Source organism: Cebus imitator, unplaced genomic scaffold (assembly GCF_001604975.1).
Source record: "Cebus imitator isolate Cc_AM_T3 unplaced genomic scaffold, Cebus_imitator-1.0 Scaffold283, whole genome shotgun sequence".
NCBI lineage: Eukaryota > Metazoa > Chordata > Mammalia > Primates > Cebidae > Cebus > Cebus imitator.
The window spans coordinates 2,940,704-2,952,343 of record NW_016107598.1 but is presented as its reverse complement, the minus strand read 5'-3'; the positions used below and the strand labels follow the sequence as shown (position 1 = coordinate 2,952,343).

The 11,640-nt window shown below is 33.6% G+C and overlaps 1 protein-coding gene across 3 annotated transcripts in view; it reads right to left on the bottom strand.

Annotated features, from left to right (window-relative positions):
• Positions 1-7,434: 7,434 nt before the first annotated feature.
• The window catches only part of LOC108284801 (beta-casein-like), a 7,524-nt gene continuing 3,318 nt past the window's right edge, over positions 7,435-11,640 (bottom strand). Inside the window, exons 4-8 of one of the 3 annotated variants that reach the window (XM_017501682.2) lie at positions 10,882-10,902; positions 10,744-10,788; positions 9,086-9,637; positions 8,476-8,517; positions 7,435-7,772 (exon numbers count right to left, since the gene is read on the bottom strand). In XM_017501682.2, coding sequence (XP_017357171.1) covers positions 8,512-8,517; positions 9,086-9,637; positions 10,744-10,788; positions 10,882-10,902 — 624 coding nt within the window. In that variant the 3' untranslated portion in view covers positions 7,435-7,772; positions 8,476-8,511. The remainder of the gene's footprint in view (positions 7,773-8,475; positions 8,518-9,085; positions 9,638-10,743; positions 10,789-10,881; positions 10,903-11,640) is intronic. The other 2 variants (XM_017501683.2, XM_037728918.1) reach the window with 2 other exon arrangements.

Below are 11,640 nucleotides of genomic sequence, written 5' to 3'. Positions count from 1 at the left end.
TACCAAAAAAATTCAAGCATTCCTTCTTTAGCAGGGGCTGGTAGAGCAAAACAAAATAGGAAAATACAGTATCAACAAGAAGAGAGTACAGAGTCCACCTCTTCTCCTTGATACCCTGCATTGCTAGAGGAAGCAAGTGAGGTCAATAGTGAAAATGCCACACAGATGATTGAGATACACTCTAAATGGTTAAGAAGTAAGTATATTGTGAGGAATTAAAAGCAGCATATGTATATTGCCCTTCAGAGAAATTTAGAAGAGGAGATAAGGAGACCTATATGATTGTGACTATGTGTACAGGAACAATCAGAACCACTAGAAGGTATTTTTTAGGATAGGGAAGACTTGTAGCTTACAAGAAAGAGACCAATAAAGAGAGAATTAAAACATACCAAAGAAGTGGGAATAAATTAATGGAGCAAGTTTCTGTAGAGTCATGGTTAAAAGAATAACATCTATTAAAAATGTAGCAGTTTTCCTAAGAAAACAAAAAGGAAGAAGATGAGCAGATATAATACATGGTTGAGATACAATGTAGAGAACTTGAAGTTAAATGGTCTTAATTTTCTAATGAGGCGAAGGGGGCGTTCTCAATTGAAATTGAAAGAAGTGGTTACACATAGTTGAATCTTTGAGTGAACTAGCCAGATACAGAGGACAAATATTACACAATGTTATTCATATGTGAAATCTTATTTTTAAAGTTGAATATATGGAAACAAAGAGTAGATGATAGATATCACGGGTTCAGACTGGGAGATAGATAGGGAGATGTAGGTCAAAGGAAACAAAGCTGCAGTTCCGTAGGATGAATAACTTTGGACATCTAATGTATGGTGTCAGCATTGAAATCATTAGTACTTTATTGAAAAATAAAAATTTGCTGAAAGTAGATTTTAGGTATTCTTACCACAAGATAAAAAGAGTAACCTATGTGAGGTGATGGATATAGTAATTTGCTTGACTACAGTAATCATTTCACTGTATATGTATATCAAAACATCATGTTGTACATCTTAAATATAGCAATTTTGGAAGAGTAGAAATTTTTGGTTAATGTGAAGATAAAAATGAATAAGAAATTCACAAGAAATAATCATGACTTATATGAGATTAGATGCCAGTTTTTTGTTTTTTTTTTTTAATCTAAGTGGTAGGATGGTTGAGCTGTAGTATCAATAGGTTGACAGAATAATTAGGGTGGGATTGGGATTGATAGTGTTGGCGCTAAAAATGGCAAAACATGAGTTATTAGTTAAGCTAGGATACTAAAGAAAGAGTGGGTTTGAATGACTAGAGATGGCAAAAAAGCAATGACCTAGCCTAAGAAGAGAGCAATTTTGAGAAGTATACAAACAGATTTTTTCAGATGGGCATTTCAGCATCAGAAAGAAGAGAATTTCCAGATGATGACTAGATCCAAGGAATATCCATGCATTCAGAATGCTGAAAATAGGTGGACATAAAGTTTGTTAGGGGAAGATGTATTTCATATTAAATATCTATGTTTCCATGCATTTCCTAAATTGTCCAGAATGAAATGATAAATAAAAGGTACATATGACCAGAAGGAGCTCAAAACCTTCATGGGAAAACAGATATAAAAATCTACTTGTTACAACATGTAAGGAATGTGTTAATAAAGCTGTGAGAAGATGCAGTTGGCAGAAGGATAATACCTCGTTCATTTTAATTGACTCATGGGAGAGAAAAATAGAATCTCCATGAGGCCATGAGTCCTGAGCAGAGTCTTAAGCCAGATAAAGCAGTTAATCTGAGGAGGAAATAGAATTCTAGCTGAAAGTAGTTAAAGTCTATAGACTTGGATATGAGAAACATGTAACTAGAGCTAAATCAAGCAGTGCACCTGGATAATGAAGTACAAGGAAGGGAGTGGATGAAGATGCAAACAGAAAAAGAGAAAGAGATCCAATAATGATGGACAAAGCATGGTTTGCTCCTAAGGAATGTGAATTTTATTCTGTAGATGGAGAAATTTATTGAAGGGTTTAAGATGGACAGTGACATTTAGCGAATGGCTATTTTTAAAGAACAAGTGATACAGGCACACATTTATTAAAATGAGACTTAGCCTTGAGCACATGTTCTTTGTTTTTGTTTGTTTGTTTGTTTGTTTGTTTTGTTTTTCTAGTAGGTAAATGTCAATTGCTAATGTTTATGGAAGTACAGAAAATGGAGGCAAGAAAGGATACTCAAGCCCAGAAAGTAGCAGAGTCTTGGTCAAAGTATGAAAGTAAAGGCTGAGGTAGGCTACGAAATACTTGAGTTATGCCCATTTACAAAATCAGTCTGCAAATTTCCTTGCCTCTTTAGTGATTGCTAGTCATAAGTGTTTGGCTGACTGTGTTGGATTCTACTCATTCTTATGATTTTTATTTTTTTTATTCACTGCCTAGGTCAGATATATTCAGAACTTAAGCACAAATAGATGCCCTTCTAAATGAAATGAGCAGAGTATAGGCCTAAATAACTATTTTTCTTTATAATATACTTTGCATTAATATCATGTTAGATCTATAAATGAGGGGGACACTCCTGATTGTAACATGTATTTTATATGTCTCAGAAAACCCAAGTCAATGTCTACTGTATGTTTTAATTGTTCAGCTGTTATTCACTTTATGTTCATACTGAGCCAGGAGGAAGCCAGGAAAAGAAATGATGAAATTACTCCAGTGTCCTAAGTCCAACCAGGAAAGGCCCTAGCTACTCAGTGTGCCTTTGTGGTTTAGCTCTGAGTTGCCAAGACCACAGGCAACAAAGATTTCTGAGAAAAGAATACAAAAACAAGCATGCCTTATCCATTCTATATATCGTTTGTATTTTCTTAGCAAAATGCTTTAAACATTGTGCAATAAATACAGCATATCCTTGGAATGCTCATCCATTTTGGGCACATTAATTATTGTAATTACAGACTTGATTAGTCCAGAAAAGTAGGCAAATCCATGGTCAAGTAAAGCACTAGAATAAGAGGCTTACCTAAGGAAAAATTGAAAAGCCAGAGATTTAAGATAAAGCCAGATGCTAAGAGCCAGGTAAGCATCAGAACACAATGACAAATAAGAAGCAAAATGCCATGCGGGGCAACCCAGGCTTCCACAACAAACAATTTAAGAATTGTCATTTTCAGAGGTAAAATTGTAATTGCATCCATTGAAATTTTATAAGACAGCCCTGAATGAGAAGTAGGATATATTCAATGCAAAGGGTTCTGGTACTATTTGTCAGTAACAGAATTTGTTCAGCTGGCGCTCTTTTCTATATTGGGTGATGAATGTAAGATACACAAGCATGAGTTGTGGGTGAAGCATAAAGGTAATAACTGAAGCCATGTAAATCAGGCCTTGAAGAAAGCAAGCAGATATAAAGGCAAGTTAAAGAGTAAAATAAAAGGGCATCAAACATTCAAGGAGTAAGAACTGGAAGAGAATCTCATATTATCTATGTAACATTCTAAGGATATTCGAGAGAAAGATTTGCTCAAGATTTTACCTCTAATTTCAAGGTAGAGTTGGCACTACAAACCTCTTTCTTCTAGTATTTGGAATACCATTTAAAAACTTCATCAAAACATGGAAGAAAAAAGGAAAATAAAATAAATAAATCATGTGGATTTGTATAATGATTCAAACTTATGAAAAATATGACATGTAATTAACAAATTCTTTTTTAAAGAGAAATGGATCATGTAGCATTTCTTATACAGATAGAGTATTTTTATTCCTTCAATGAGATCATTTGAATATAATAAAATGATGTCTTCTCTGAAATATGGCTACCATAATTAATTAATAAAGGTAAGCAAGAATCGTGGAATAAGAAAAATGATCTTAGACAACACGTACATGAAGCAGGTATCAGGAAAACATAAAGCTCATAACCCTGATTCATAGGATACACTCTCGATTGATAGTAACTGCTCTTATTTCCATATAATCATAAAATTTTATTCACACTCAGTATGCATTTATGAAGTATATACTATACTTTCAACCGTAGTTTCTTAACCTTGATACTATTGACATTTTGGGCAGGATAATTCTTTATTTATATTTATTGAAATATTTTCTTCATTGTGGTGATCTGTACATGAGCCTGCAATGTCTGTGAGGTATGTCTGTAAATTTTTCTTCAGTTTTTGTTTATTTATTTTACTTTTTTCTTTCCATCTTTTGTTTCAGGTTCAAGGGGTACATGCATAAGTTTGTTATGTGGGCAAATTGCAGGTTGTGGGGGATTGGTATAGATAATTTGGTCACCACAGTAATCAGCATAATACCCAATAGATAGTTTTTCAATCCTCACTCTCCTCACATCTTCTCTCCTCAAGTAAGCTATAATGTCTATTTTTCCATTCTTTGTGTCCATGTGTTGCTGACATATATCTCCCACTTAAAAGTGAGAACAAGTAGTATTTGGTTTTCTGTTCCTGCAGTAATTTGCTCAGGATAGCCTCCAGTTCCATCCATATTACTGCTAATGACATGATATTGTTCTTCTTTATAGCTGCATAGTATTAATATTGTTTGGTGTATATGCATGATATTTTCTTTATCCAGTCCACCCCTGATGGGCTTCCAGGTTGATTCCATGTCTTTTCTATTATTAATATTGCTGCAATAAACATATATGTGCATATGTCTTTATGATAGAATGATTTGTATTCCTTTGGGAATATAGCCAATAATTGGACTACTGGGTAAAATATAAATATATTTCATATGCCTATATATGGTTTCACTGTAAGTTTCTGAGATCTGTGGACCTCTCTCTCTCTACCAGTAATTACACCATCCTGATTACTATAGCTATAATGTAAGCATTAACATTGGAAAAAGTGATTTATCTTGATTTTCTTCTTTCTCAAACTTGCTTTAGCTACTTTAGGGCCTTTCTTTTTGCATCTTAACTTTAGAATAAGTGTTTCTATGTCATAAAAAATGGAAAATTGTTTAAGCTGGATTTTACAGATAGGCCTTGAAGGTATAGGAGCAGAAGGGGCAACTGAGAAGTCAGTTTTGAGGCCATGATAGTATTTTAGAAAGAGATGATGATGATGAGTCAGTACAAACTATTAATGGTGGAGCTACCGAGCAGTGAAGAAATTCAACATAATTTCCTAGGTTGAAATTTCTATACTCATTGATAAATGGATATAAAAGCAGTATTAATTTCCTAGTGCTGCTTTAATGAAATATCCTAAGCCAACTGACTTAAAACAACAGAAATTTGTTTTCTCATAGTTTTGGAGGCTTGAAGTTCAAACTAAAGTGTTGCTAGGCACATGATCTCTGGAATAACTCCTGGTGCTTTAACTTCTGGTGATGCCAGAAATCTTGGGTATTTATTGGCTTATAGATGCATCACTACAATCTCTGCTTCTGTCATCACATGACATTCTCCCCTATGTTTCTGTCTGTGTCTTTTCTTATAAGAGTAACAGCCTCATTGGCTTAAGGGTCTGTATTACTCTGTTATGACCTGATCTTAACTAATTGTATCAGAAATTGACCTACTTCCAAATAATGAGCTTCCAGAAAGACATGACATTTTGAGGGACGCTATCCAACCCAAAACAAGGATGAAAGAAGAAATCAATGGTGACTTTAAAGTTTTTAATTTTGATGACAGAGGAGTGTGGAGCTATGTATTGATGTGGAGAAGATTGAGTAAAGATCATGCTGGGAACTGGATTCAGATTATAAGCTATGCTAGGCAATGTCAGGTGTAAGATTTTTAGTTAGTTACTTAGATGTGGAGATCAAGAAGGCAGTTGAATGCATGAGTTTTGAGTTCAAAAAAGAAGTAAGTTTGGAGATATAAATTTGGAAGTCGTTAGCATAAGAATATACTTAAAGCCAGGGAACTTAACAGGATCAGCCAGGGTAAGGATAACCCCTAGTCTGGGGGTAAGGATAACTCCAACCTTTAAGGATTTGGAAAAGATAAAATACAAGAAGGGAGACTGAGAAGTGGTTCGTGAGTTAAAGAAGAAACCAAGGGTTCAACACCCGCCTATAGTGTGAACATGCGGTGTTTGATTTTCCGTTCTGGGTGTTGAACAATGAGAACACAGGGACACAAGGAGTGGAGCATCACACACTGGGGTCTGTTGTGGGGGCCAAGGGAGGGACAGCAGTGGGTGAAGATCAGGAGGGCATAACATGGGGAGAAATGCCACATGTGGGTGACAGGAGGTGGAGGCGGCAAACCACTTGCCATGTGTGTACCTAATGCAACAATCCTGCATGAACTGCACATGTATCCCAGAACCTAAAGTACATTTAAAAAAAAAAAGAAACCAAGGGTTTATTAGGTTAAGTATTTCAAATGAAGAAATGAATTATATTTCAAGAAAATAAAGATGATAAATTCTACCAAATAACACTGAGAGATTGGATAAAATGAACACAAATCAGCAATGTGAAAATTATTGATAACCTTGAAATGAAGTGGTTTCAGTGGGGGACAAAATTTTGATTGGAGTGGGTTAAAAATAGAATAAGATATGAGATATGGAAACAGCACTATGGATATTTTTGTATGACAATTGATATAAAGTTATCTAAATAATTGGAAGAGGGTTGGAGGTACAGTGTTAAGGATGCAATTTTGTTCTTTAATGATGCAAGATATTATAGCATAAGCAGGTCTTCCATGATGCTTATGTTAATATAAGGCCAGGGAAACAATGGAAATATAAGAAAGATAGGATAATTGATAGACATCAGTCACTACATAAACTCAAGAAGATATAATTGAATGTGCAAGTGGAGGAGTTGGTGTAGAAAGATAATCACAATAAACAATTACTTCACAGTTAGAATTAATGGCTGTCAGAGTTTCACATGCCCACTTTCTGGCTAACACCACATTACCCAGTTCATTTTGATTTGTTAGAATGCTTTGGTACTCTGGTGTAAGCAATGTCAGCAATGTGGAGCAATAGGGATCATCTACCATGTAGTATACAGGACACTAACCATGTTTCTAAGATGTGATCAAAACTTCAGTAAAATTCTTCGCACTGACTATTTTATCCACCTGGAATGAAAGCTCTTACAGCATTACATAGTCACCCTCTGGCAAGTTATGTTTCAGATTTCACATTTAAAACTTTTTTCCCAGGGTCACCACAAAATTTAACATCTAATGCTGGATCATTTTGAAAGTGAAAGGCATAGCTACAATAATGATGCTGGAAAAATAGACATAAACTAAAACTTTCTCTAGTAAATGGGGTATAAAACCATCCTTTTTATCTTCCACTTTTTCGTATCTTTTAATATTCATTTCAAAACGTTCTAATTTCAAAGTGTTTTTCCAAGATTATTTTGAACATTAATAACAACTCAAAGTTAACATTAAAGAGACCAACTTGGTTTGAAAAAAAAGACAGAACAACTTAAATATGCTTCAGGATAATTTATTGAAATGACTGGAAAGGAAATAGATTCTTAAAGAAATAATAATAAGCACAATTCCAGAAACAATTTTTATGCATATTTTTCTATGTTTGTAGCATTTCCTAATGAATATTGAATTTCTGTGGTACTAGTTGAATTAATATTTGGAAAATGTAAACAGTTCATGAGTCAAAATGCAAATTAAATGAATGACATATAATATATTAAATAAATAAAGAAATAAAGCTCCATTTTTTCATGTAAATTCATTCAAACATACTTAATTTGGGATAATATGATATAAATATGGAAAAGACGTCACATTTCCAGTGTCAGTCAATTCTGTGAAGTAGAGAGCAAATATATGATTAGTTGTGTTATAATATGTGACTATTCATCTATCTTCGTTTTTAACTTTGGTGTGACTAATTCACAAAAGAAATTTTATTACAAATGTATTTTGTTGTGGTTTGGAGGCATATAAAGTTTGTATATAGCTAAATGTTAGCTAACATGAAATTGTTTCTGTAAAATTTCTATTCTTTCATAATCACAAAAGTCTTTATATCTTAAAATTGCAATGCTATTCTCTCCTCTTTTTAATCTTTACACTTAGAGTAATTTTGACTCATGAATTAAAAGACAATTTTAAGTAAATACAAAGTTTATGAAGGCGAGGTTAGAAATAAAAATGCAAGTAGGTTTTTGACAAAAATGCAAATGAATTTCTATAAAAATAAAATAAGACGCATATTCTTTTTTTCCTAAAAATAATGATAATCAAGTGTAAGTATACAGGCCCTTGAAAGCAAGCCAGTCAAGTCTGTCAGTTGTACATAAATAAAATTAAATTTATTTGAAATGCAAAAGATAATTTCAGTTCAGTAAATGATAGTCAACAATTGAAAATAAGGTGATAATTAATTTGAAAAATTTCTTGCATGTATGGAATTTTCACTACCTTGGACTTCTCTAGGATAATTAAATGTAGAAAGATATCATGTGTAAAAATGATCAATTTAATCTCCAAACTCCCAAAACTTACCAAAAATGAGGAGGGAACATTAACTTTGAAATCCTCTTAGACCTTAAAAAAAATAAACAAATACAAATACATCAATAATTGACCTCTTGGTAAGAAAACTTGCTTAAGAATGTTGTAAGTAGAGAAATAAGCATCTCGATCTTTTGACTTTATATATACTTATAGCAAAAACAAAATGTGAAGTAGAGCATGTATGAAATAGCTGTGCACAAGGGAAATGATAGAACATTTTTTAGCATTTTTGTTCCCAATTCAATAATATTATTAAATTTAATTCCAGCTTTTGTAAGCCTTAATTACTTTATCTAAAGGAGAACTCTCAACAGACTAATTAAATCAGAAAACATGCAACAGTTTTTTTTTCCCCCCACAACACTCAGTTTCCTTTACACAGAAAACCAGAACAATTATATCAGAATCTCTGGGTAGGCATAGGCACTGGGATTTGCAAGGGAATATTTCTCCAGGAGGTTCTATTGTATAGGTAAGCATTAAGGATCACTTAACTATACTTTTTTAAAAAAATTCATTTACTGTACATTTATTCTATCATTCTACCATCACATACACATCTTAAACAAAACAGCAAAGTCAGTAAATTTGGACTTACATTAATGGGCTTCTGAATTGGGACAAATGGCTGAGACACAGGGTAGATTTGGTGGGTGGGGTCAAGTAAAAGTTCTTGATTGACCAAAAAGGCTGCAGCAGGCACATCTCTCTGAGGGTAGGGCACCACTTGCTGAGGGATGGGCTGAGCTTTGGGCTGAGAAACAGACCACAGGGGGTGAGGAGGAAGCGCAGGAGTCTGAGGAGGAAGTGCAAGAGTTTGAGGAATAGGCTGAGGGACCTGGTGCATCATGGGCTGGAACAGAGGCAGAGGAAGATGCAGATTTTCAAGAGCAGTGAGTTTCAGGAGTTGAGGGTGAAAAACGGGCATCGTTGGAGATTTAAGGATGGGCATCACTTTGTTCTTAGTATAGACAGTGTCTTTAGCTTTAGAGACTTCCATTATTTCAGGCTGAGGGACAGGTAGCACCACAGCAGGCTGAGCAAGAGGCAGAATGCTTTGTGGAAAGAAAGGGTAAGGGATAGGCTCAACGAATGGATAGATTAGAGGCTGTGGCTGGAAAGAGGACTGGATTTTATCTTGGTGTTCATCCTGGAAAGAAGGAAAAAGAATCGTTCAAGTCCTTGCTTCAGCTATAATTGCCGTTCATAATGAACTGATTTCTCTCTTTAGACAGTGATAAGTGAGTGAAAAGAGAGGAAGAAAATCTTTCACTTATTTTGATTAAGAAATTATCTTGAGTCATGTGAAGAAAAATGAATAAAATGTTTGTTAAAAGATTTTAATCCACTCACTTTATGAGTAACTACACAGGCCAGAGTGAAATCAATGCTTGGATATTTCAGAGACTTTTCTTTTACCTTTTCCTGAATTGCCTGGATAGCTGTAGCTGTACACTTTGGTCTTCAGAGAGCGTTTACTTTTCAACACAGTTGTGCCAATAATAGACCAAATTCTTTTCATATAGTGAAAAGAGATTGATTTAAAAAGACTTAGAGGGACAATTTCAAGGTTTATTTTTGTTCTGGTTTGGTTTAATGAGAAAGAAAATCAGTCTTAATTTGTGGCTAATCTCAGGAAGTAGTTTAACAGGGGCCAAATTCTTGCATTTCTTCCCTTGGGAGAAGATGGTTTTCTTGAGTCTTTCAAGAGACATCGATATTTTTACTTAAATTTGATTTTGAAAATAATTTATGTGAGCACCAAACAATTCACTGATACACAAAGCAACTGAAAATTGTAACTAGGTAAATACACCACGATAAATGTGATTTAATGAAATTCAGGATTTTGTGTTTTCCTTAAGGGAATAAAGGCAATATGGCACTAATTCTACATAGATTTTTTTTTTTACCAGCTGTATACACCCTGTCATTACCATACCCACCTTGAGAATAAGAGGATCATAATTAGCAACCTGGAAATATTCCCATTAATGTGCACTTACTGAAAACAGATATACCATTAGTAATATCATTATGTATTTAGTCTATATTGTAGAAATTATGAGTTTCAAAATGCATGCATATCCTAGAAAACATATTGACTATATCAATGTTTATTTTTTTACAGTGGTTGCTGGTATATGGCGTTTATTTTATTATCATTCTTTTGAATCAACATATCCATTATAAATATTTTTGTATGTATTATATTTTATAATCACTTTAGAAATCTACTTATCAGGAACGAATTACCTCTCTTTGCTGCTGTTCCTCATGGTGAACCTCCTCAACTTTCTGCTAAAAATAAGTCATATATAAAGATATGTTACCATCTGTAAAAATTAAGCAGGAAATTTTGAATATATGCACATTTTAAATGTGAATATTTACCTTGTATTGTGTAATAGATTCCTATAGAAAAAATATAAAATAAAATCAGGATTAGTTTTAGTATTTCTTACTTTGGTATATAAATCAGGAAATAAAGGCATAATTGTTTGATAAAAGTAATAATTTTGTATAATCATTAAAGCTTATGTGTTACACTGTTCTATATAAGCTGTTTATATAAAAGGAAGTCAGATGAATGCAGTCAAGAAGGTCATTGTACAAAAAAAATTAATAGATGCTAATTTCCCTCTACTACCATGCTCATTCCCTGACAAGAAATGATTTCTAAAACTCGATGTGATTTTTTTAAAAAGAAAATACTCATTGAAAATAGATTCTAGTAACAATTGATACATTATGTTAATCATTTTAGTTCACTTCAAATTAATCATAAGAACTAAACACTTCCCTTAAGGATCATATAACCTTTATGAAGAGACCAATTGTTGATGTATCATTTACTTATCAAGTGATCACACACCCAAGAAGAGTGGTGTAAGAACAAATAGCTACCTGACTCTCTCTAGTAGATTTAGCTCTACACTATGCTACTTCTTATAAAGTAACTATTGTAATTATAAAATATGTCCTTTTGCTTTCTGCCTACCTACTACTTTGCAAGCTCTTAACTACCTCTGGCATCTCTATCATTTCAGTTTCTACCACAGTTTCTATTCAACGTCTAACCCATAGAAGACCCTCAATAAATACTTAAGGTGAATGAGTTCAGAGTAAAGAGAGTTCAAGACACAAAACATT